Source organism: Dendrobates tinctorius, unplaced genomic scaffold (assembly GCF_039654945.1).
Source record: "Dendrobates tinctorius isolate UK_male_01 unplaced genomic scaffold, ASM3965494v1 ptg000028l, whole genome shotgun sequence".
NCBI lineage: Eukaryota > Metazoa > Chordata > Amphibia > Anura > Dendrobatidae > Dendrobates > Dendrobates tinctorius.
The window spans coordinates 64,804,026-64,831,519 of NW_027361696.1; the positions used below are offsets into that span (position 1 = coordinate 64,804,026).

General features: G+C 43.5%; 1 protein-coding gene across 1 annotated transcript; it reads right to left on the reverse strand.

Moving 5' to 3' along the window:
• LOC141085470 (insulin-like growth factor 3.L) lies at positions 1–27,494 on the reverse strand. Its single transcript, XM_073570856.1, has 4 exons — positions 27,284–27,494; positions 5,425–5,599; positions 2,073–2,201; positions 1–456 (listed from the first exon to the last, which is right to left on the reverse strand). The coding sequence occupies exons 1-4, from the start codon at positions 27,332–27,334 to the stop codon at positions 443–445; spliced, it is 369 nt and encodes a 122-aa protein (XP_073426957.1). The 5' UTR covers positions 27,335–27,494; the 3' UTR covers positions 1–442.

Sequence of the window (27,494 nt, forward strand, 5' to 3'; positions counted from 1 at the left end):
TAATTTATGGAAAATCTAATTTTAATGAAAGTAGATAAAAGTATATTGGGAATGTTGGAAGGGGTGTTGGAAGGAGGATAAACCTTATCACATTACAATGGAATGGAAAACATTATTCCAAAGACATTCCACTTATTAACTAGGAATGAAGCGTAATGTCAAATGGGCTGGTCCAATTCCGGGCGGGCACAGCCTTCATATTACAGCCAAGTCCATACCAGCAGCGTTCATTATATTCACTGCTAACTGTCAACAGCATGGCCAACACATCTTCATCGCACAGGGTCAGGAGAATTCTCTGTTCCCTTTATTTTGTGAGATTTGCTTCCCAAGTTCTTCCCCATTTAATGCACTTATCCATGGCGGCAAAGAGTTCCTCTAGGCGAGATTTCCACGATCATCCTGGAATCAACATCAAACTCAAGTAAAACCAAAAAGGTCTCTAAGATTTTTGATCTGTAAAATAAAAGGAGATTAAATATAAATCCTCTAAGAGTTGCAATTTTGTTAGAAAATGAATGTTCAAATCACGCACAGGTGGGCGGTGCACTTCTAACGCTCAGTGATTTTTTTTTGGTGCTTGGTGATCTCTTTGGTTTCAGTGCACTCGTGGCTCACTCTGCACTTGTGGTTCTCAGTATTTTTTGATGCTCGGTGCACTCTTAACATTCATGGCGCATACTTGCTGCTCAGTCCACTCATGGCACACTCTTTGCGCTCAGTGCACTTGTGGCGCTCAGTACCTTTTTGGTGCTTGGTGAACTCCCTCCTGGCACTCAGTGCACTCATGGCGCACTATTGGCACTCAATGCACTCCTGTGATTCCTGTCAAGCCAGAGCTGTCAATCAAAGAAGGAGGGCAGAGATGGATGCAAAACAAGCGCACTGTACTGCTCGGCCACACCAAGGGTGCAGATCATCTGTGCTTGAATTGAACAGTCATTTGAGCTTAAAAACTCCCTTTAAATTTTCAAAAGCGACAACAACCTATATATACACACACACACACACACATTCTAGCTACTCTGGGGTATCACCTTTCCGACAACCCACATTGTCTATTCTAGTTTTGCAGGGGTGGACTAGCAGTCATCAAAAGAGACATAAGCTGCCCATGCACATTACATGACATTTGCCTAACTGTCTGATTTTGCCAGGACCAGTTGACCATGTCAGGAAATGGCCTAACGGAGTTGAGTGTGCATGTATATGACTAAAATGGGAAGAATAGTTCTTAGCTTGTTAAGAAATATGGCTGCCAATATATATCTCCTGGTGGCAAAACATTCTCTTTCAATATTCATTCCAAAGCCAGAAACATTGCACGAATGGTGCATGTCAACGGGAGGTATCTTGGGGTTGCTTGCTCTGAATTCAAGCAGAGATGATTCCTATAAGTCCCTATAGACACGAGGATTGTTACACAGTCTGTCAAAGGTCTTGGGTTAAGACAATCTGCTTGTGTAAATGGTTATTTGTGAATAATTCCATAAGAACCTTGTGGCAAGTGATGGCTCCAAGGTCATCTCCAAATTACGTTGTCCTCGGCTGGACCTGTTGGAAATGGTCACGTGTAACTCAATCTTCCCTCTTTTAAACAGCTGTTTAACCACTTAAATGCCAGTGACCATCTCTGGTGCAATTACGGAGGAGGTTCTAGAGGCCCATGACTCCCCCGTGACGTAGGTGCCGATGGGTCACCGCCATACTGGTGCTCCATTGAAGGCCGGGCTTCATACGAGATCCTTATTTGTATTCTATACCGTAATACTTATATATTGCTATAGATAATACAAGCTCAGGTAGAACATTCCCTAAGGGGGGGAGGGACGGAAAAAAAAAGTCAAAAAATAAGAAAAAAAATTTGCTAATTCTTTTTATGCAAGATTTGAGACCCTATTTGCATCAGGAAATGAACTATAACACCCCCCCCAAAAAAAAAAAATAAATAAAAATACAGCTATGTTGATGAAGAAAATGGAGAAGAGTTCTGGCCCTTGGTCGCAGAGGAGGAAAAAAGTGAAAGTGCAAAAAAAAAAGGAGGGTTGTTTAATTAAAGTGGCTATACTAACCTTCTCTAATAGTAGCATTGACAATTGGAGCCGCACAGTACGATTCTAGTATGGCAAAATTACATCCACAGAAGCAGCACTCCTCCACTATCCCAGGTCGGGATCTGCTGCGGACAGAACCGGGTTTACCTAAGAAAAGCAAGAACATAAGATAATGTCTCCGCTCTATCACCGCAGAGGCTAGATCATGTGCTTAAACAACGCTCTATGGTAATACATTGGGTTCTTGGGGTCTTATGGATCCTTTGTGTGCGCCAATCATAAAAAAAAATTTGATGTGTGACCAGACCCTTGTGTGCATGGTCATCTATACACTTTCTCTAATTATAGCATAAAAGCTTTGCACTCTCTCAACACACTATAGAAAAAAAAAAAAAGGCTCTTATTTTCCATTAAAACCTGTAGCTGCCACTAGAGGGCGCATATGAGCTTACTCTTCACTTGTCACACAGGCTCAATACATACAGTAAGCTCCTATGCACCCTCTAGTGACTAAGCGCCCTCTAGTGTCAACAAAACCAAAGTTCCCATTACTATAAAAAGTATTTTAAAGGGAATGGATCATCAGAAAATGACCTGTTTATTGGCTTCTGTATTTTAATTTTTATTTTTTTTTAATTGGGCAATTTAAAAAAAAAAAATAAAAAATTATGATCTTTATTAAAAAGAAAAAAAAAAAAAATTGTAGTTTTGCAATTTTCACACTGGGGCTTTTATAGACTCTGACTTCCTGTTGATGCAGGAAAGAACACATGCACATTAGCTGTAATGAACAGACTGACAAAATCCGTATTGAAGCATTTAAAGGGAATCTGTCACCTTTTTTTTTTGCATATAAGCTGCCGGCACCGCCATCAGGGGCTTATTTACAGCATTCTGTAATGCTGTAGATACGCCCCCGATGTAACCTGAAAGATAAGAAAAGCGAGTTAGATTATACTCACCCGGGGGGGGGGGGCGGTCTGGGTCTGGTCTTGGTCCGATGGGTGTCTCGGTCTGGCCCGTTGCCTCCCATCTTCTAGCGATGACATCCTCTTCTTTGCTTCCCGGCGCAGGCGTACTTTATCTGCCCTGTTGAGGGCAGAGCAGAGTACTGCAGTGCGCAGGCACCAAACCTCTCTGACCTTTCCCGGCACCTGCGCACTGCAGGACTCTGCTCTGCCCTCAACAGGGCAGATAAAGTACGCCTGCGCTGGGAAGCAAAGAAGAGGACGTCATCGCTAGAAGATGGGAGGTGCCGGACCGGACCGCAACACCCATCAGACCAAGACCAGACCCGGACCGCCCCCCCACCCCGGGTGACTATAATCTAACTCGTTTTTCTTATCTTTCAGGTTACATCGGGGGCTTATCTACAGCATTACAGAATGCTGTAGATAACCCCCTGATGGCGGTGGCTGCAGCTTGTATATGAAAAAAAAAAAAAATAGGTGACAGATTCCTTTTAATGTGCATGTGCAGTCATTGTGAAGGTTAATATACTAGGTTACAGCAGATGATGGCTAAAGTTGATCACCATCGTAAAATTATTCTAATTATTATTATCTAAATCAGATGTTTGTGCTACATGGACTTTGAAAAAAAAAATTTTGAACATTTTTTTCTGATCGCAACCTTTATTAGAAAAACAAACAAAAGAAATTATATTTATAATTATTACTTTTGTATATAGGTAGTATGTGATTGAAAAGACTGGTCACTAAATAGGCAGTGTGACACAAAAAAAAAAAAAGGTGTAAGGACACGGGAGAACAGATCGGTGATTAATCAGTGTGTGACCATCACGTAGAACAAGTGGTAAGTGAATACTGGAATGTTTTGCAAAGAGATGAGAAATATGGAAGGTTAATGAAAGGACCACCGCGGTTTGTGCTGCGGAATGGAAATGTTCGGCGAACCAACTGATACGTGCGGATGAGGCAAAACCTAAGACATGGAAACAAATGTTCTTGTGCGTTCCCGAAAAGAAAGACATTCCAGTTGTCAGAACTTCCCAGCAATCATTAGGAGTGACCATGTAACACATCCTTCAAAGTCCAAACATTTCCACAGGAGGAGATTTCACTTGCAACAGTAAAAATGTTGTATATACGTTGAAATGTCCTTGTGGGAAGGCGTACGTGGGCCAAACATCGCGGGCTGTTATAGCGTGGTTTTATTTAACTAATTGTATTAGTAAGTGAAAGGTACAAGTATATATAGCAGTCTTTGGAATGTGGGAGGAAACCCACCCAAACACAGGGAGAACATACAAACTCCTTGCAGATGTTGTCCTTGGTGGGATATGAATCCAGGACTCCAGCGCTGCAAGACTGCAGTGATAACCACTGAGCCACCGTGCTGCCCAATATGGTTTTATTTTTTTTTGTGAGCACCATGTGTTGGTATTACTTGAGCACCACTGATTGGCTCTATTTATTCACTGTGAGCTTTCATTACTTGAGCGCCATATAGTGGAATAATTTGAGAAACGTATGGTTTTATTATATGAGCATTGGATAGTTTTATTATTTAAGTACTGCATGTTGGCATTATTTGAACATCGTACGTTGGCATTATTTGAGCACCGTACATTTTTATTCTTTGACCATTGGATAGGTTTATTATTTCAGCACCATACGGTTTTATCTTTTGGGCAGTGTGTGTTTGTATTACTTGTTCACAACATATTGGTTTTATATGTCCACTATAAGCTTTTATCATTTCGGCACCATATGGTGGAATTATGTGACAACTGTATGGTTTTACATTTTGAGCACTGGATTATTTTATTAATATATTATTTGAGCAGCACATGTTCGTATTATTTCAGCACAGTAAATTGCCATCACTGGAGTATTGTATGTTGGTTTTACATGCGCATCATATTATTTCGTTTATTATTTGAGCACCATATAGTGGAATTTTTTAACTACTCTATGGTTTATTTAATTTGACCACTAAATTGTTTGATTACTTGAACACTTGTATGTTCGCGTTATTTGAGCACCCTGTGTTGGTATTACTTGAGCACTGTATGTTGGTTTTATTGTTTGAGCACTGTATGTTGGCATTTCCTTTGGTATTGTGTGGCACTGTTTGGCATATTTTTTCAGTGTGTGATGGTGGCGACACTGTATATTACCGCTATTTGTATAGCGTATGGCAGCACACCGTGGCATTTGTAATCTAACATGCAAAGTCTATCTCTACCATGGCAAAATATATAGCATATATGGAGACACGTCTATTGATACAGCTCTACAATGTCCACGTCACACAACTCTGTATCCTTCCAGCTATCGCAGAGGATCTTAAGGTTCCAGATTGGAGAATAAAATAAATGTAAATCTTATTAAAGAGAAATACATACTGACATGGAAGCCCCGGGTACCGCAGATGAATTGCAGCATATCCACCAATTCCGAGCCACAGAGCATCTCCCGGGAGCGAGACCTCAAGCAACGAGCGTTGGCGACTCCCACGTAGAGCATAAACACCAGAGACAGACAAAGTATCACCTGACTGATAGTGATCAGTGCGGCCGTCTAGGAAAGGTGAAAAGTGTCAACGTTATAGGTAAACATATCAAGGCAATGGTTATCCAATTAATACTCTGTGTTACTTTTCTTCATCTATATTGGGCACGTCCATCCTGTTAACTCAGGTCTTTGTAATTGGTACCAATGGTAAAGGGAATGTCGCTCCAATCTGAGGCACTCACTATCGCCCCCTACTGAGTAATACATTTTAACGTGGGGAGCAGAGGTGACAACTGCTCTGGATTTCTGGCTCCTTTAAACCTAGATTAGACTTTGGTCCAAAAACTTTGTAAAATGTTTAGTAAAAATTGGACAATGTGCTTTACTACTGCCACCTAGCGTGAAAAATATCTGGATTTGACTTGAATCGGTTTTGTGTTGGACACATGGCCATAAGCATGAATCATCTAGGAAGAGAAAGGTATTGCTTCAATGTTACAGTCAAACTTTAGTATCAAATGCATTAACACCTCGGTGTATATAGCATATGTGGATCCCACCTTTGGGACCAGCACCTATCTACAGAATTTGGGTTTGTTAAAAGAGGTAATTTTTTATTTGGTGTAAATGCCGCTGTTCTCCTGAATCCAGCACAGTTTTTCTTTTGTTCCAGCGCCTCTCCGTTTCGGAGATATGACCACTTCTTCCTTGTACAGAAATCCAGTCTTGTTAGCCAAATGGGTATGGTTCATGACTCTTCTCTGTATTCATGAGGGACACGCCCAGTTATAATACTTGATTTACATAATAATCTTTATATAGCGCCAACATATTCCGCAGCGCTTTACAGGTTAACAGTTTCAAAACACAAGTCATAAGTAACAACATTAACAATACAATAATTAAAGCAAAATAAGGCGACCCTGCTCGTGAGAGCTTACAATCTACAATGAGGTGGGGGAGATACAGAGTACAGGTGTGTATTTACAATGGTGTGTTTACAATGATGGTCCAGTCATCTTGAGGGAGTGAGGGATGGATGGAGATAGTGAATGGGCTACACACGCACACTTACACATAGAATGACTTTGATCAGTGAACGTGATAGGCCGCTCTGAACAAGTGTGTTTTGAGGGAGCACCTAAAACTATGCAAAGTGTGGATAGTCCTGATTTCTTGGGGTAGAGCATTTCAGACGATTGGGGCAGCACGGGAGAAGACTTGGAGTCGGGAGTGGGAGGTAGGGATTAGTGCAGAGGTTAGTCGAAAGTCGTTTGCAGAGCGCAGCGATCGGCTAGGCCGATCGACAGAAATGAGAGAAGAGATGTAAGGGGGTGCCGCACTGTGGAGAGCTTTGTGGGTGAGAACATATTGGGAACAGGTGGCCATATCTCAGGAACAGAGAGGTGCAGGAAGAAAAGAAAAACAACGCCAGATTCAGGAGAACAGCGGCATTCACACCAGTTTAAAAAAAATTACATATTTATGGGAAGTGAGAAGTTTACTTTAAAAAGAGGTTGTCCACATTTGGGAGTTTTCTTCTTTTTACCCGTGCTTCTTTTCAAATTTTTGCAGTTGAGTTAATTTATTTATTTTTTTTAAATGTTCACGGTTTTGCTTTTACAGAGTCTTTGATTCCCTCTGTCTGTGGTCATAAAACAGCTTAGGGTGTGTGCACACGTTGCGGATTGGTCTGTGGAATTTTCCGCACGGAATCTGCATCTCTTGGCAGAAAACGCAGGCCAAAATGCTTGCGGATTTCTTGCGGATTGTCATGCGTTTTTGGATGTGCGGATTTGCCTTACTCAATGTATAGTGAATGGGTGCAGAAACGCTGTGTTTCTGCACAAAGAATTGACAAGCTGCGGAAAATTAAAAACGCTATGAATCCGCATGCATTTTTCTGCAGCATGTGCACAGCAAATTCCCATTGACTATCATTGGTACTGTACCGTCACTGTGGATTTGACACAATTCAGTGTGTCCAAAAACGCATCAAAAACTGCAACGTGTGCACACAGCCTTAGAAGAGTTCCAAACACCAATTCAGAAAGAGCTCACTGACAAATTCTCAGTTTACTCGTTGTGCAGCCAGCAATAGCGCAACACAGATTATAGGAGGCAAAAGGTGCAAACGTTTTAAAGAAATTCAATTGCAAAAATGATTCTTAGCCCCAATAAAGTTAAAAAGAAAAGCATCTCCAAAATCAGGAAACCCCTGTAAGTATTAACTTGTGGAAAATAGCCGATGTGATCTAAAGTTATTACTTTAGATCAAATCAGCTATTTTCCATAAGAATAAACTGCCTTGACCAATACCATAACTTTTCCCTGATTTTTTTTTTTTTTTTTTCAATGTAGTTTTAATCAATCTTGCAGAAACCAAAAGAATTTGACTGTGGGTTTTGACTAAACTATTAAAATAGGGGAAAATGACAAAAATAGTCAATATTTTACACATAAATATCAGCAAACATGCAAGGAAAATCGCCAGCATTTCCAATATGAATGCATTTACTCTTATACCCCCATAGTATTTTATATATAGGTTATATATTGGGTTTATATGATGGTTCATTTTCAGAAACATACCAGGAATATAAAATCATCTCTTATCTCTAGGCATCATACACATTGCTTTGCATCTGGTCAATCCCTCACTGAGAAAAAAAAAATCCCGGAAAAATATGCCATTGTTGCTAGCGATCGCAATGCACATGTGATATCCACGACCAATCAACAATCTGCATTTCTCAGTCTCTAGACAAATATTGAAATGTTTGTTTGGCTGTGTGAGGAGTGGGGGGGTTAAGGCTGCACTGCTGTCCATAGGTAGAAGAGGCAAGATAATGGATCCTCAGCCTTCAGACAACAGAAACATTGGCGTATCCATTACTTTTCTGGGAAAGGAAGAAGAGAAAAAAAAAAGTGAAGGCAGTAACTCTGTGGTAAACATGACATTCCCGAATGGAACGAGGTCTTAAGTCACAAAAAAAAAAAAAAAAAAAAAAAAGCCCACAACTTCAATGATGCCAGATAAAGGAGCTCAGAAGAGCTTTTATCTCAAAAAATGAATATAGATGAATGGTGCGTTTCAAATAAACTTTTGTGGATGCAGACCAGTTTATATAAAAGTAAAAAAAACTTTATTAGATCAATAAACAAGGCCAAAAAGGTTTACATGTAATACACACCATAAGTCATATGCAATAATTTAAAACCAGTGAATAACAATGTAGCCTATGGTGTGGTCAAGTTTACAAAAGCAGCAATTACATCCAGGAGAACAGGGTACAGAGTCATAAGATATATACATTACATGTCCCTCAAATTCACAGATGGGGCAAGCGAGCCAAACCAATCCTAATAAGGAGGAGGGAGGTCCCAGTAAACTAGGACCGATGAGGGTTAATAACCTAAGTCCATCCGTATTAGTAAAGAAAAGCGTCAGTTATAAGGCCCCAAAATATCAAAGCCCACAGATTAGCTATACCAGTAAATGGCCCACCATTAAATGTAATGGAGACATCCCTCACAAACACCCTATAAGGCAGAGGTAGTAAAGAGTTAATAGAAAGTGACAGCACCCTTACCCATGCTGCAGTGTCCACACGTCACGCTGAAGCCCCGACGCACGTTTCGCTTCCCGCTTCTTCGGGGGGGGGCGCGCAAGACTTAGGCTATTAACCCTCGTCGGTACTAGTTTACTGGGACCTCTCTCCTCCTTATTAGGGATTGGTTTGGCTCACTTGCCCCATCTGTGGATTTGAGGGACATATGTACATTACATCTTATGACTCTGTACCCTCTTCTCCTGGATGTAATTGCTGCTTTTGTCCACACCATAGGCTACATCGTTATTCACTGGTTTTAAATTATTGCATACGACTTATGGTGTGTATTACATGTAAACCTTTTTGGCCTTATTGATATAAAAGTTTTTTACTTTTATATAAACTGGTCTGCATCCACAAGAGTTTATTTGAAACGCACCATTCATCTATATTCGTTTGAGATATAAGCTCTTCTGAGCTCCTTTTTCTGGCTACTTGTGTTCTATGGAGAGTATCTCACCATCTGACTATGTTGTTTTCTATGTTCCTGAATCCTAGCTAGGTTCTCATAACTTCAGTGATGCGTTCACTGACCACACAAAATAAATATTGGTTCTTATTACAGCTTGTATCATTGCTAAGAAACAAGGAGGCACACGTCGCAGTAATGGGATATTCACATGAATGTGGCAGGTTAGCTGTAGAAATATTTGGAGATAATGCATTTTTAGAAATGGGGTTATCAGAAATCCACAAATATGATGCCTAAGCAACTGCATTCAGATATAAGGGAATGATAGAGATAAGCGAGAACACCTCCACTCCATTCATTGCTTATAGGAATGATGGGATAAGCGAGCACACCTCTGCTCCATTCATTGCTTATGGGAATGATGGAGATAAGCGAGCACACCTCCACTCCATTCATTGCTTGTAGGAATACTGGGGAAAAGTGCACACACCTGAACTTATGGAATTAGACGATCGCACCTATGCTTAAGTCATTGCTTATAGGAATGATGGGGATAAGTGAGCACACTTGAGCCCCATTAACTGCATATAGGAATGATGGAATTAGGCGAGTACACCTCTGCTTCATTCATTGCTTATGGGAATGACGGAAAATGCTGAACTCGGCAGTCTCCTAGACAATATGTGGAGCAGAGACTGTGTATTTGCACCTCTGCTCCATTCAGGACAGTGCTGCAGAGCCCCATTCTCAGGATTGCTATGGTCCCTGCGATCGGAGCAACAGTGATCAGCAGGTTATTTTACGAATATGGTATAACTTATTTTTTGTGAAAAACTCCTTAATTCAAGTCTTCCTTGCAGTGATGAAACCCAAGCAAATGCCAAGCGTCCTGCACGGTGTTGGGCTGTGAGCACAACCCCCATCTGTGGACTTCAGGCACTCAGACCATCCTCATGGAGTCGGTTTCTAACTGTTTGTGCAGACACATGCACATTTGTGGCCTGCACAACCAACATTCAAAAGTGACCAAAACATCATCCAGAAAGCATTGGTACTCAGATGTGGTCTGTGGTCCCCACCTGCAGAACCACTCCTTTATTGAGGGTGTCCTGATAATTGCCAATAATTTCCATCTGTTGTCTATTCCATTTGCACAACAGCATGTGAAATTGATTGTCAAACAGTGTTGCTTCCTAAAGCCCCCGTTACACACTGCGATATCGCTAGCAATATCGCTGTAAAGTCACCGATTTTGTGACGTTGCAGCGATATTGCTAGCGATATCGCTGCATGTGATACTTACCTCCGACCGGCTCCCCCGCTGGTTATCGCTGACCGCGCGAGAAGCTCCTGGACCATTTCTCGTCGGTCACTTCCTGCTGGCGCTTCCTGCTGTGACGACGAGCGACACGTGGAGCCGGGCGGGAGGACGCAGGATCGCCGCGTCTGACAGGTAAGTAGCGACCCCCGTCCCCAGCGATATCGCTGGTGAGATCTGCCTGAGTGGCAGCTCACTAGCGACCACCTAGCGATGCACCAGCGATCCTGACCGCGTCATATCGCTGGTCGGGATCGCTGGTGCATCGCTAGGTGTAACGGTACCCTAAGTGGACAGTTTGATTTCACAGAAGTTTGATTTACTTGGAGTTATATTCTGCTGTTTAAGTGTTCCCTTTATTTTTGAGCAGTGTATATATATAACTATTATTAAATATATTTTTATAACTTTATCATTTTTTATTTTAATCTTAAATAAAAATGTATAAAAAAAAAAAAAAAAAAAAATAATAATAATATAGGCCATCAAGGCTAAACAACCACCACCTATATTAATTTTTCTCTTACTATCCTCGATATTATAAAAAAAATGCATTGTTACAACTATATAACACTATGAACACTAAAGGCCCCATTGTACATAAAGATGTCCCAGCGATCCCACCAACGATCTAACATGGATGGGATCGCTGGGACATCATTAGACAGACCCACCAGCGATCAGGACCAGTGAGCAAGCTGATAGCTAGGTAAACAGCTGGTTTCTAAGAGCCACGCGGCTCTTAGAAACCCGCTGTTTACCTTAGATACCTGCGTGCAGCGTCGCTGATCGTTCATCTCCAGCTGCCACATGCAGCGATGCGTGCTGGCCAGCGGGAGACCAACGATCAAAAAAATGGCCCAGGATGATCCTGCACGATCAGCGATACCGGCAGGGGGGGGGGGGCGGTCGCTGATACCCGTCACACACAGCGATGTCGCTGGCGAGATCGCTGATGCGTCACAAAATCAGTGATCTCGCTGTGTGTGACGGGGCCTTAAGTATGACCAACATTACTGGTTAATACACATTAGATAACTATTAGCAGAACCGTTCTATACACATGCATGCTCAGCAAACATATGTTCTTAACAGTGAAAGCGGGATAAAAAGTCACCACCAGACCCCTTCACTTATCTCCCATGAGAGAAGAGAGGATCTGACATGTTGAAATCTAACGGCTCAATCCTTGTTTCTCCAACATCTATTGATTAACCAATTCATCTGATGTATATGGCCACCCTAACACTCAGGGAAATAAGTGGGACCATGATTAACCCCATAGCCTCCGAGATGTGCAAAAAATTGTGAAATTAGTACATTTGAGGATGAAAGAGAATATTTTGTTGTCTACGGTGTCCATTTTCCTTTAATATTATATATAATTATATATATATATATATATATATATATATATTATATATATATATACACACTGTATATATCTATATCTATCTATATCTATCTCCCATACAATTTTTTTTTTTAAGTGATATAAGAGAATATATAAAATTCCGGGATATATTTCTTTGACTAAGCAGTAGATGCAGAAGCACCAGAAGCTTTATTGCTGGGGGTAAGGGCTGCTCAGAAGCTCTGTGCAAATCAGTAAACTCTTTGGAATGTTGGGCTTCATTCTTTGGAATGAGAAAAAGGAGGACATAGAATCCATTTCCATTGCAAAACATATATAAATTTGTCAAAAAGAGGGACACATATCAGAGATACAGGATATTACAAAAATCCAATAAAATGGGTAATCACATAAGGCCCGATACTAGAAAAACAAACAAGTGGGCAGCCTGTGATGGGAATGGATATCCGAAGTCAATACCACAAAAATTAATGATGTAAAATGATTGAACAATGAAATGTAGTTATTCTACCAGCCAAAAAGGTATATAGTGGGATATATTAATGCAAAGGTCACCAATATAAAGTTTCCCTTGGGCAATATTATATCATACGTGTAGCCCAGATGAATAATACTGGTGATACCAATAATAACTGCACTAGATGTAAACAAGCTAACATATTCCACCACTGGATCTGTGCAAGGCTCAGCTACATAGCATATGATAGAAAATAATGTGGCATGTAAGTAGAAAAAATGTGGGAAAAGACAAAGTATGCTTAAATAAGCTAGATAAACATACCCATCATGTCCAGATATGTGACAGGCGCCGACTTGTGTACCCCTACGCGCGTTTCGCGGTATGCAGGACCGCTTCCTCTTTGGAATGTTGTGTTCTAAAGGTATGAGATCACCAAAAAGGTATTCCGGACCTCGGAAAGGTCATCTTATGGTTTGGTGATGCCAGAAATAAAGAGGGAGATGGGGAGGGACACATCCTTTTTTTTACATTTTTGGTGTAAAGTAGTGTTTTTCCCTTTAAAATTATGCTGTAAAGAAAAAAAAAAAAAAAACCCTTTAAATATGGCCAAGAATCCCATATTTTTAAAAGGTCACTCTCAATGAATTGGTGCATCAGTGGTAATTCCAAGCAGGACATACAGTTGCATCTCACAAATTTAGAATATCATCAAAAAAGTTAATTTATTTCAGTTCTGCAATACAAAGAGTGAAACTCATTATATATAGTCATTACAAACAGTGATCTATTTCACGTGTTTATTTCTGTTAATGTTGATGATTATGGCTTACAGCCAAAGAAAACCCAAAAGTCGTCATTATCTCAGTAAATTAGAATACTTTATAACACCAGCTTGAAAAATTTTAAAATCCAAAATGTTGGCCTACTGAGATGTATGTTAAGTAAATGCAGTCAGTACTTGGTCGGGGCTCTTTTGGCATCAATTCGGCGTGGCATGGAGGCGATCAGCACTGCTGAGGTGTTATGGAAGCCCAGCATGCTTTGATAGCAGCCTTCAGCTCGTCTGCATTGTTCGGTCTGGTGTCTCATCTTCCTCTTGACAATACCCCATAGATTCTCTAAAGGGTTGAGGTTAGGCGAGTTTGCTGGCCAATCAAGCACAGTTATACTGTTGTTTATAAACCAGGTATTGGTACTTTTGGCAGTGTGGGCAGGTGCCAAGTCCTGCTGGAGAATGAAATTTCCAACTACTAGAGTTGAGCGACTTTTGGTTTTTTAGGGTCGCGTTTCGTTTCGTGAAACCCGACTTTTCCAAAAGTCGGGTCGAGCAAGATCGTCCGATTATAGGGAAAAGTCGGGGTCGTCCCGAAACACGAAACCCAATGTAAGTCAATGGGGAATAAAAGTCGGCAGTGAGAGGAGGACAGGAAACACACCAACAGTGCCCATTTGAATGCCAAAAGCATCAATTCTTCTTACTTAAGCTTGTCAACCTTAATTAACTTCATAATACAAGTTACGCACTGAAAAATGGGGGTTATTTGGCTACAGTTGTGGTGGGGGAGGGCTGGCTCCAGGTTTTCATGTGCCCTGGGCGAAAGAGCGCCCCTTTAACACATACCACAACTCATCATGCTCCGATACGGCAGAGAAATAGCGGTATAGTACAATGAAAAATACTTCACTTTTTACATCTCATGACGAGGCCCATCTATTTCTCCATACAGAATCATTGGTCCCATATAATGTTTGAAACAGTATATGATGAGCTCCACATAATGCTACAGTATATGTTGGTCCCCATGGATGAAGCTCCACTGTCTTATGGGCCCAAATAATGCTCCAAACATAATGGGCCCCATTTCTAATGCTCTAGTGTATAATGGGCCCTGTAAATGCTGCTTCAGTGTCTGATGTCCACCTTTGGAATGTTCCAGTGTATGGTGGGCCCCATCTATCATTCTCCAGAGTATAGTGCTCCTCAAAAATTGCTGTCCCAACATTGAAAACAATCAAATAAGTCTCCTCGCTAGGGAATCCCTGTACTTGTCTGGACTCCTCGTCGTCCCCATCTTCCATCTCACTGCACAGTATTTCAACTTTGCAAGTGCTGTGATCCTGAGCAAGCGGGGGGGGCCCACTCGTTGGCGATGGCACTGGCACAGGGCCCCTGATAGTATGGTGGTGTGTCTGATGGCGGGTGGGCCGAACCTGCACTTTCATCTGCAGCTTCCTCTTTGTCACCGTGTAAGATGGAACTGTATATGGGAAGGGTAACCTGAGTTTCATCAGGGTCAGATTCAGGCCGTGTAGCGTGCGAGGGGAATGTAGTGGTCTGGGTCAATGTACCAGCAGATTCATCGAGCAGTGGCTGGGCATCAGTGCACTTGTGTCGCCCCCAGGAGTACGGTCGCCACAGTGGCATTACCTTCTTCCTAGGGAGTGTGATGTCATGCTTGGGAGCAACGAACGATCTCTCTAGCAGGTTAACTGATTGGGCGGCGTTATTCCCACGAGTCATGACCCTCCAAACAGCGTTCATGAAGGCAAAGTGTTTGTTTTATGTGGGCAGTATGGTTGCAAAGCTGAACCTTAAAGGAATGTCCAGAAGGGCACCACCAGGAGTGGAGCCTACGGTTAAATTCGACTCCACCTGGGAAACCTCAACCATGCCAGCTACAGAACAGATGCACACATTGCAAGCTTAATTCCGTTAACGAACGAGACTCCGTCATGCCCCGCGGTCCGAGTCCGGCTTACTAGAGGGACACGTGAGGCTCTGGCACATGAGATTGGCCAATAACTGGTGTGTCATGCCCTTACATGTCCGTGGCTGCATGTGCGCTACACTGAAAAGGCCAGCGTTTGTCGCTTACAGGTGCAGATAACCCGCTGAACAACGTTAGTGATGGGGATCACTGATTACAATTATTACCCGTGAACAATGATTTCCCAGTAAGTGCAGGTCAACCGCAGTTCCGGAATTAGGCCTAACCGTCATTTCTGAAAAAATGAAAAACTTACGTGTGCAAACCACAGGTGCTGTAGCTTGCTTAACAGCTCGCCAGCCGTTCTCACGCCCAGTATGGATTACACGTGATTGCACAAAGGTTAGAAAGGGTACCGTATCCCCAGATAACATGTATGGATAGCGTACACATTCAAAATATATGTCTATACATCAGGAGGCAGGCTCAAACGGTGTCAGGCACAGTATGGATTTGACGGCCCAGACTACACAGCGGAGGAGCAGGGAGAGGTAAAGATTGCAAATGCTGGGGCCCTGCCCAAGCAAGGGGGGCCCACTCGTGGGCGTCGGTACTGGCACTGGGCCCCTCATAGTACGGCGGTGTGTCTGACGGCGGGTGTGCACCACCACCGTCAGAGACACTTGATTGCACTATGAGGGACCCTGTGCCAGTGCCCGCGCCCAAGAGTCGGCCTACCCACCTGTCCAGGGCAACGGCACTCGCACGGTGTCGTGCGCTAGGTGGTGACCCAGGCCATGGGAGGGGGGAGTTAGCACAGTTAGGGAGTTTTAGAAAGTGGCATATGTTGATGTTGGACATTCAGCTGATGCAAAAGGTGAAATAGGTCAAGTCCCAGGAAGAGGTGGACCAAAGCAAGCCATTTTTCTGTCACCCTATGTGTCATCAGGGGAAGGTGGGACAAAATCCTTGGAAACCCATGCGTGGTTCATTTTAATGAAGGTTAGATCATCCACATTTTGGGTTGACAGACGGGTCCTTTTTTCTGTCAGGATTGATCCAGCTGCACTGAAGACTCTTTCCGATAGCACACTTGCAGCTGGGCAAGCGAGCTCCTGTAAGGCATATTATTATTTATTGTTATAGCGCCATTTATTCCATGGCGCTTTACATGTAAGGAGGAGTATACATAAAAACAAGTACAATAATCTTAAACAATACAAGTCATAACTGGTACAGGAGGAGAGAGGACCCTGCCCGCGAGGGCTCACAATCTTCAAGGGATGGGTGATAATACAGTAGGCGAGGGTAGAGCTGGTCGTGCAGCGGTTTGGTCGATCGGTGGTTACTGCAGGTTGTAGGCTTGTCGGAAGAGGTGGGTCTTCAGGCTCTTTTTGAAGGTTTCGATGGTAGGTGAGAGTCTGATATGTTGTGGTAGAGAGTTCCAGAGTAGGGGTGAGGAGATAAGAGGGGAGTAGAGAAGGAGATCTTGTGAGGATCGGAGGTTGCGTGCGGGAAAGTACTGGGAGACGAGGTCACAGATGTATGGAGGAGACAGGTTGTGGATGGCTTTGTATGTCATGGTTAGGGTTTTGTAATGGAGTCTCTGGGCAATTGGGAGCCAGTGAAGGGATTGACAGAGGGGAGAAGCTGGGGAATAGCGGGGGGACAGGTGGATTAGTCGGGCAGCAGAGTTTAGAATAGATTGGAGGGGTGCGAGAGTGTTTGAGGGGAGGCCACGGAGCATGAGGTTGCAGTAGTCAAGGCGAGAGATGAGGGCATGGACTAGGGTTTTTGCAGATTCTTGGGTGAGGAATGAACGGATTCGTGAAATATTTTTGAGTTGAAGTCGGCAGGAAGTGGAAAGGGTTTGGATTTGTGGTTTGAAGGAGAGATCAGCGTCAAGGATTACTCCGAGGCAGCGAGCTTGTGGGACTGGGGAGAGTGGGCAGTCATTTACTGTAATTGATAGGTTCGTAGGGGGGGGGGGGGGGGGTCACGTGAGATGGGGGAAAGATGATGAATTCTGTTTTGTCCATGTTGAGTTTCAGAAATCTAGCGGAGAAGAAGGATGAAATAGTGGACAGACATTGAGGGATTCTGTTTAGTAGGGAGGTGATATCTGGTCCAGAGATGTAGATATGTGTGTCATCAGCTTAAAGATGATACTGAAAGCCATGAGATTCTATGAGCTGTCCCAGGCCAAAGGTGTAAATAGAGAACAGCAGGGGCCCAAGGACTGAACCTTGTGGGACTCCGACAGATAGGGGGCGAGGTGAGGAGGTGGTGTGTGAGTGGGAGACGCTGAATGTCCGGTCTGTTAGGTATGATGAGATCCAGGCTAGGGCCAAGTCTGTGATGCCGAGGGATGAGAGGGTCTGTAATAATAGGGAATGGTCCACTGTGTCAAAGGCAGCCGACAGGTCCAGGAGGAGGAGGACAGAGTAGTGTCGCTTGCTCTTGGCTGTTAAGAGGTCATTGGTGACCATAGTAAGGGCAGTTTCAGTGGAGTGGTGTGACCGGAAGCCAGATTGTAAGCGGTCGAAGAGGGAGCAAGAAGAGAGATGGGAGGACAGTTCAAGGTAGACGTGTTGTTCCAGTAGCTTGGAGGCGTAGGGGAGAAGTGATATAGGGCGATAGCTAGATACAGAGGATGGGTCAAGAGAGGGCTTTTTGAGGATAGGTGTGATGGAGGCATGTTTAAAGCTTGAGGGGAAAACACCAGTTGTTATGATAGGTTGAAGAGATGGGTTAGGGTTGGGATGAAGACTGTGGTGAGGTTTGGTATGAAGTGGGATGGGATTGGGTCGAGTGCACAGGTGGTGAGATGTGATCTTGAGAGTAGAGTGGAGAGTCGATCTTCTGTAATGGTGGAGAAGTTGGTTTTGAAGGTGGAGGGCCAATTCAGGCCAGGTGTCCAGTTTAGCGGCCCAATAGTCAAAGGGGAATGACCTGTGTGGGAGAACATCGATATGGGAGGAAAAGTAGTTTGTAACCATAGTTGACAACTGCTGTCTCCTGTCACTTTCCATCGATGCAGTATTACCAGTTGTGTGAGCGGTACTTGAAAAATCAGTCCACAACATTGTCATGAAACCCCTGTCTCCAACGCCACTTCTGCTGTGTGCACCACGAACACCTCTGCCAAGCTGACCCCGGCCCGTACGGCTCGTGTGAGAACCATCACCGCTGCTGTGTGCTGGGAATGCCTCAAGCAACCGATTTACCAGAGTTGCTTGTTTATTAGCCAATATTAGGTCAAGGTTCTCCTGTGGCATGATGTTTTGTAATTTGCCTTTATAGCGTGGATCCAGGATGCTGGCCAACCAGTAGTCGTCATCGTTCATCATTTTGGCAATGTGGGGGTCCCTTTTTAGGATCTGCAAGGCATAATCTGACATGTGGGCCAATGTTCCCGGTGTCAATGATGCACTGCGAGTGCTGGTTGGAGGAGCACTTTCTGGCAAATCCACATCCCTCCAGTCACGCACAAACCCTGTACCAGACCTTGCCACGCCAACATTTTCACTTGCCCCACGAGATGCATCCTCCTCCCCTAAGTAATCATCCCCATCATCCTCCTCCTCCTCTTCTTCCTCCACCTCGTCCAGGAGAGGTCCCTGAGCAGACAATGGCTGAATGTCATCAAGGATTCCCTCCTCCTCATCAACATTGGCTGCAGAAGCCTGCTCCTTAAGGTGCGTCAAAGTTTGCATGAGCAGACGCATAAGTGGGATGCTCATGCTTAGGATGGCGTCGTCTGCCCTTACCAGCCGTGTGCATTCCTCAAAACACTGAAGGACTTTACAGAGGTCTTTCAGCTTCGACCACTGCACACCTGTCAACTCCATGTCTGCTCTCAAAGTGCCTGGCCGTGTATCCTCCCACAAATGCATTATGGCCTGCCTCTGCTCGCACAGCTGCTCCACCATGTGCAGGGTGGAGTTCCATCTTGTTGCAATGTCGATAATGAGGCGGTGGTTGGGAAGGTGGAGCAATCGCTGCAGCTTCTGCATACGAACGGAGTGTACAGGCGATCGGCGGATGTGCGCGCACAGTCTTCGCACCTTCTGGAGCAGGGCTGTTAACTCCGGATAATTTTTGAGGAAGCACTGCACCACCAGGTTCAAGGTGTGAGCCAAGCAAGGTATGTGGCTGAGTTTTGAAAGGGCTATGGCTGCCACAAAATTACGGCCGTTATCACTAACTACCTTGCCTGCCTCAAGATGTACACTGCCCAGCCATGACTCAGTTTGTCGCTTCAAGTACTCGGCCAGCACCTCGGCGGTGTGTCTGTCGCCCAAACACATCATCTGCAACACAGCCTGCTGACGCTTTCCACTAGCTGCTCGATAGGGGGACACCTCGTGTGCAACAGTGGCAGCTGCAGATGGAGTGCTCGTACGACTGCGCTCTGTGGACGAGCTTTCGCTTCTGGAGGAGCAGGGTCGAACGCCTACAGCCAACTGTTTCCTATACCGTGGGCTAGGCAGCACTGTCCCACCACCGCTGTCCCCTGTGGACCCTGCATCCACCACATTAACCCAGTGCGCAGTGATGGACACGTAACGGCACTGGCCATGCCGACTGGACCATGCATCAGTTGTGAGGTGCACCTTTCTGCTCACTGACTGCTTGAGTGCATGGACAATGCGGTCTTTCACATGATGGTGGAGGGCTGGGATGGCTTTGCGAGAGACGTGGCGACTGGGTAGGTCATAGCGTGGTACTGCATAGGCCATGAGTTCGTGGAAAGCTGCGCTTTCCACCAACCGAAAGGGCATCATCTCAAACGAGATTAGTTTGGCAATGTGGGCGTTCAAACCCAGTGTACGCGGATGAGAGACTGAGTACTTTCTTGACCTACTCATAGTGTCTGGGAGGGTGAGCTGGACTTGAGAGCTGCATATGGTGGAAGTAGCGGTGGACAGGGCGGACTGAGAGAGGGTTGATGATGGTGATGGAGTTGGTGTTCTTTCTGATGGCCTAGAATCAGTCTTTCGTTGATATAACAGTGGGATTCCCTGACTGCTGTGGCCTTGCAACGACACCTCAACATTTGCTGCTGTGCTAACCGGTGGGCTTACAGTGGGGGAAACAATGTAGCGTTGCTGACTACCTTCGTTGTGATCAGTTGCACCTGTGGCACTTGAGGTTTGGTGTTGTGTCCACGCTTGCAAATGCATGGTATTCAAATTTTTCAGATTTTTCCCTCGGCTAAAGGTCTTTGCGCACTTCTTACATATAACCTTGGCCTGATCATGAGGATTTTGTTCAAAAAAGTGCCACACTGCACTCTTCCTACTTTGGCAGACATTTTGCGGCCTAGCACACTGTGATCTTTTGACCCTCTGGACAAGCTGTCCAGCAACTCTTTTGAGGTTTGGAACCTGTCTTTGGAGTGCTCCGGGCCTGCCAGATAACATCTGTTGCGATGTCGATGTCTGCTGTGGATGCTCCTCATCTGAGCTATTGGAAGCAGCACCCTCTTCCCCCAATGGATGCCAATCTGGGTCAACAACTGGGTCATCCATCACCTCCTCTTCAGTGTCATGTGCACCTTCCTCTGTGTCACCGTGTATGGTGGTATAGTGTGCGGGAAGGGGCACCTGAGTCTCATCAGGGTCAGAATCTGGCTCTGTACACTGCGAGGACAATGTACCAGCAGAATCATCCATCAGCGGCTGTGCATCAGTGCACTCCATGTCAGATTCATCTTGGCCTGGGTAATTCACCATTTGACTTGATAATCCAGGCATCGTATGTGAAAACAGCTCCATGGAGTAATCAGTAGTATAGCCTGCGTCATCCTTCAATCTTGGTTGGGGTGAAGGACACAAGGAAAGGTGTGGTTCATGAACATGAGCCTCCAATGACGACTCAGTGCTTTTACTTTTTACAACTGAAGAAGAGGAGGCGATAGAGCTGGAGGCTGAGTCAGCAATGTAAGACAAAACTTTTTCCTGATGCTCTGGCTTTAAAAGCGGTTTGCCAACTCCTAGAAAACTAAGCCTTCGAAGCCTTATGGAGCCAGACGATGACGCAGGCTCAACACCTCCTGCATTCGGTCCTATTTTGCTCTTGCCACTACCATCAGATCCACCACCAACACCATCATTACCAGCTGCCAACCCCCGTCCAATTCCACGGCCTCTTCCACCAGCCTTCCTCATTTTTGGTAGAAATGTAGACAAAATCCAACAAACTATATAGTAATGTAAAACAAGGTACAAGTCTATAGGACAGGGGAGATTTTGAATTTCTGCTCACACTAGTGGACACTTTTGGATTGTGTGAGGCCCACTGAATATCTGAGCGCTATGTCACAGGCTCGATGGCACAGCTGTGACCAAAGTGACTAGAGGATAAGGGAGATTTTGAATTTCTGCAGACACTGGACACTTTTGGATTGTGTGAGGCCCACTGAATATCTGAGCGCTATGTCACAGGCTCGATGGCACAGCTGTGACCAAAGTGACTAGAGGATAAGGGAGATTTTGAATTTCTGCAGACACTGGACACTTTTGGATTGTGTGAGGCCCACTGAATATCTGAGCGCTATGTCACAGGCTCGATGGCACAGCTGTGACCAAAGTGACTAGAGGATAAGGGAGATTTTGAATTTCTGCAGACACTGGACACTTTTGGATTGTGTGAGGCCCACTGAATATCTGAGCGCTATGTCACAGGCTCGATGGCACAGCTGTGACCAAAGTGACTAGAGGATAAGGGAGATTTTGAATTTCTGCAGACACTGGACACTTTTGGATTGTGTGAGGCCCACTGAATATCTGAGCGCTATGTCACAGGCTCGATGGAACAGCTGTGACCAAAGTGACTAGAGGATAAGGGAGATTTTGAATTTCTGCAGACACTGGACACTTTTGGATTGTGTGAGGCCCACTGAATATCACAGCGCTATGTCACAGGCAGAAATTGGCTAGTGTATCACAAACTACAAGGTGTATGTAGAATTGGGCAGAGTAGGAATCTCCCTAGAGTGCAGGTCTGTAAGAACGGAACATGTCCTCGACTTATTCTCACAGAGTGACACAGATAGCTTCACTGTGGCTGTGATAACAGCCGTTACACGGTACTGTGTGAGGAGCGTACACCGCTGTATGGTGTGAAAAAATGCACGCTCAGTACCTCAGCAGGACAAAAAAAAAAAAATATTGGGATTGCTTTTAAAAAAGCAGTTTGCAGAGCAGTGGGTAAACAGCAATGCAGCTGTCAGGAAGCCTTAGAAGGCAGCCCAACAACCAACACCACAATATAGCCTCCCCTTGCACTGCACACACAGTGACTGGTGTGTTGTACAGGCACAATCGCTAGCAGCAGAAGCAGTTTTTTTTTCTTCTTCCCTGCCTAACACTCTCCCTACAGAATCAGCAGCAACCTCTCCCTATGCCAAGATCGGCAGAAGTAAGATGGCGGTCGGCGTGCACGCCCTTTTATACCCCCTGTGACGCCCACCAAAGCAAGCCAATCACTTGCATGCCCTTCTGAAAGATGGTGGTGACCCGTGCCTATGTCATCACGTTGCCCACAGTGTCCGTGGATCCTGATAGGCTGAAAAAGAGCGCAAAACAAACTTTTGAAACGCGACTTTGGCGCGCAAGTCGCCGACCTCGTGGCCGACCTCATCCTAGGGTCGGGTTTCGTTTCATGAAACCCGACTTTGCCAAAAGTCGGCGACTTTTGAAATTTTTCGACCCGTTTCGCTCAACTCTACCAACTACAAAAAGCTTGTCGGCAGAGGGAAGCATGAAGTGCTCTAAAATATCCTGGTAGACTGCGGTCTTCATAAAACACAGTCGACCTACACCAGCAGATGACATGGCTCCCCAAACCATCACTGATTGTGGATACTTCACACTAGACCTCGGAAATCAAGGTCCCAGAGTCTGGAGGAAGAGTGGAGAGGCCACAATCCAAGCTGCTTGAGGTCTAGTGTGAAGTTTCCACAATCAGTGATGGTTTGGGGAGCCATGTCATCTGCTGGTGTAGATCCACTGTGTTTTATGAAGACCACAGTCAGTGGAGCAGTCTACCAGGATATTTTAGAGCACTTCATGCTTCCCTCTGCCGTCTTAAAAAATTTAAGGATGGAGGCAACATGACGCTTACTATATCCCTCTGCTAGTAAAGCCAGATTTGAGCCCTTCTTTTCCTCACTCAAGAGACTTTTCTTTTCAACTCCTTTGGCATAGTTGAAAGTTATTTTTTAATTTCTATTACTTTTGGGATATTACTAGCACTTGTTTTGTCATCCAGCTTGTCCTATTGCAAGAGGATTGTGAACACCACAGCAGGGTTTTTTTTTTTTATAGTTTCCTTCGTTAAATAAGATTTGGTTCAGGTGATCACCTAATCAGAAGCACATTAAGTAGAATGAGGTGTACTCTAGTTGGAATTCAACTGGGAATGGAATGGCTCTCAGGGCGGTTGTACACGTCTAGATAATTCCGGAATGGGAAAAACCGGTACCGGAGCTATCCGTGTCCGTGTGGATACATAGGCCATCTGTGTGCTATCCGTATGTCCCATCTGTGTGTGATCAGTGTGCTGTCCATGTATTGAAAAAATTGGTTTCAATGTTAACCCTATGACTCCTAAAAATGCACACGGACGCCATCCGTGTGTGGAACGTGTTTACACGGACCCATTGACTTGTATGGGTCCATGTGATCCGTGCTGTTGCACAAAAATGGACATGTCAGCGTATTCTGCACACGGACACACGGTCGGTGAAAACACGCTGACATCTGCATAGACACATTCATTAGAATGTGTCTACGTGTGTCAGTGTCTCCCGTACATGAGAAGACTGTCACTACACGTACTGGAGCCACTGACGTGTGAAACTGGCCTCAGACATGTAGAGAAGCAGATTTTTATAAAACTGTGCAGTGGTCTCTTAATTTTTGCCAGAGCTGTAAAAATATATATATATATATATATATATATATATATATATATATATATATACACACACACTTTTGTAAGCCAGATTTATGAATTATGACCAAGTTGTGTGTATCCATCTAGTAAGGGAGCAGTGTAAAACCTGCAGAATCTGCTCTAGACAAAGGTCCGCTCATCCGATCCCCATACTTCAATCATCATGTATGTCAATGACGGAATTAGTTACTTTAATACTAGATAATTCTATTCCGTCCCATTGCTTCTGTGGTATTTACTGCTTTTTTTTTTATATATTAACTGGACACCTACAACTGAGGCGGCTTGCACAGCTTACATATTACCCTGGCTTTTACATAAAATATGTGAATATGTGCACTTTTCTGTGCTCTGCCTTTAACGGATCTGATTTAGAAAATTGCACGTTGCACTGTTTGCACACTGATACAAGACAATTGGTAAATATTAACTTCACGTTATAGTGGATTCTTGGCCTTCCATGACATTTATTTCAGTATCGCGATCTGTAGCCTTTGTGAAGGCGTCCAATGTGGTCCATTAATAAATGCATTAAATCACAAAATTGTAAATCACAGCTTTTGGGGGCTGCAACGTTTTGATGATGCATGTGTCCCCGTTTTGGTGTATTATGGCTTGATACATACATAAATGTGATACACTACGCCAGAAAGTGAGCTAAATTATTGCAGAAATCCAGCTCAGAAAAGTTTTTGCAACATTTATTTTCAGGCTGCTAAAAAAAAGAACGTAAATTTTATACATTTATGTGAATTTTTGGTCACGATATTCTGGAAAAGAAAAAAATCAATGCAAGATATGAATCATTTTTGTGCAATTTTCTTGACACGTTATAGAGTTTATGTGCAGACGTTTAAGCACGGAGATATTTTCTCCTTTATGGGTTAGTCCTTGGGATTATTTTTTTCTTAAAATTTTGAAAATTTATTATATTAATGGAAGTGGGAGAATGTTACAAAAAAAAAAAAAAAAAAAAAACAATTTTTTGTTCTTTTATATAGAAACAGTAGTAGTAAAAAATGTTTGCGATTTAACACCAGGTTCACAGATAGTGTATTTGGTGTGGATTTTAAGCACAGATTTGTGAACGGATATTTTCTGCACTTTTAAGTGGGTTTTTTTTTTTGTTGCAGAAATGCATCAAAATAAGAAAAAAAATAAAAACCTACGATAAAACCATGCCATCTGAAAAGTTTTAACCTGCTGATTTTTGGTTTTACATTGAAATGATTGGGTAAAATATGGAAGAGCACAGCAGATATTGACAAACTTTGGACTTAAAAAAAAAAACATTAATTTTTGCTCCAGTTCTGCAGAAGAAAAAAAAAAAAAAAAACGCAGCCTGTGGTTGAGATTAAGTTAAAACTCGTTCACTTGTACTGTAAAATGCTGCAGATTTTAAGTGGCAAAAGTCTGCGTGTAAAATCTGCACCAAATATGCATGAAAATTGGATATCTACTTGTGATAAGCGAACGTGCTGGGATAAGGTGTTATCTGAGAATGCTCGGGTGCTAACCAAGGGTCTTCAGCATGCTTGAATAATATGTCCGAGTCCCCGCAGTTGCATGTCTCGTGGCTGTTCGACACCTGCAACACATACAGGGATTGTCTAACATACAGGTAATCCCTGCAAGTGTTTTGGCTGTCTAACAGCTGCAGCGACTCGAACATTTTTTTTTTTTTTTTGAGCACGCCAAAGACACTCGGTTAGCACCAGAGCATGCTCAGATAACAACCTTACCCCAGCACATTTGCTCATCACTAACATCTACCTTTGAGCACCAATTTATAGAACAAATAAGTTTATCTTGTACTGACTGTGAGTTTGTTCCATATACTGTAGCTTAAGGCAGGGTTCCCCAACTCCAGTCCTCAAGGCCCACAAACAGATCATGTTTTCAGGATTTCCTTTGTATAGCACAGGTGAAGCAATTATCACCTGAGCAATAGAAAGGAAATCCTGAAAACATGATCTGTTGGTGGGCCTTGAGGACTGGAGTTGGGGAACCCTGGCTTAAGGCACGCTTTTATCGTCAGCAGACTTGTCGCCAGAAGCAGGTTTATATGTAGACTGTGAGCCCTCGCGGGCAGGGTCCTCTCTCCTTATGTACTTGTGTGTCCCTTGTCTTACACATGTTTACTATACTTGTCTATATTTCCCCTTTTCACATGTAAAGCGCCATGGAATAAATGGCGCTATATAAATGCATAATAATAATAATGCAGCGAGAATTACATTTTCTGCATCAATTTACTGTACAATATAAAAGGTGACAATCAGGAAAAAAAGCTCTGCCCAGAGTTTGAATCAGAGAGGAATGTCAGACGATTTCAGCTCTGAAGTCTGCAGAATTTTAAATGCAGCTCTGGAGTATAAATAGGCATTGCAAGTCGGGGTCAGTGCAAGATAAGTAAAGCAACGCATTTTCAAAGTAACTATTTTAGGAAGTGTCGTTAATTCTATGTGTATACTGTAAGAAAAGTGGATGACGACAACTATAATAAAATAATACCCGAATGTTACAAACAGCTACAAAAGATCATTCTGCAGCAAATATATATATATATATATATATATATATATATATATATATATTATCTTGCAGGTTTCTTAGTGTATAAAGTTCTATAAAAGTAAAACAAAGTTCCAACTTTTTGCAAATTAATAAAAATAAATGAAATACAAAATAATGAAGCATGCAACTAGGAATGCAGGTTGCTGACATGTTTCAAAGGTTTGCATGACCTCCCAAAAATGTTATTAACCCTATATAAATATGTAAGAGTACTGAGATTTCTTCTGCAACCACCAGAATCTGAGGAATGGCTTCAGCAAGCAAACAGGGTTAAAGATCAGCGAAGAGCAGGACTAAGAAATGGGAAGCAAAATGAAGTTACCTTTCTCGTCAGCGCTGGCCTTATTATTTTTTTGCAGTCTTGGCGATGCATGACTGTCAGTGGTAGATATTATCGACCGTATGAAGGCATGCAAATGTTTTAACAGCTCCCAGGGCTGCTGACAGGACTTTGCACTGTGAGATCTCAGGCCATGTAACAGCCAGTTCTGATGTCCAGGAGCTGTTTGTCTGGGAGAGAAAGTCCATGAGAA

What these genes read in the sequence shown, in the direction of transcription:
- LOC141085470 (XM_073570856.1), bottom strand. Translation starts at nt 27,334, where the DNA reads ATGCATCGCCAAGACTGCAAAAAAATAATAAGGCCAGCGCTGACGAGA. An exon ending in GGCCAGCGCTGACGAGAAAG is followed by an intron (nt 5,600 to 27,283) that starts GTAACTTCATTT and finishes CACCTTTCCTAG; the next exon opens with ACGGCCGCACTGATCACTAT. An exon ending in TACCCGGGGCTTCCATGTCA is followed by an intron (nt 2,202 to 5,424) that starts GTATGTATTTCT and finishes TGCTTTTCTTAG; the next exon opens with GTAAACCCGGTTCTGTCCGC.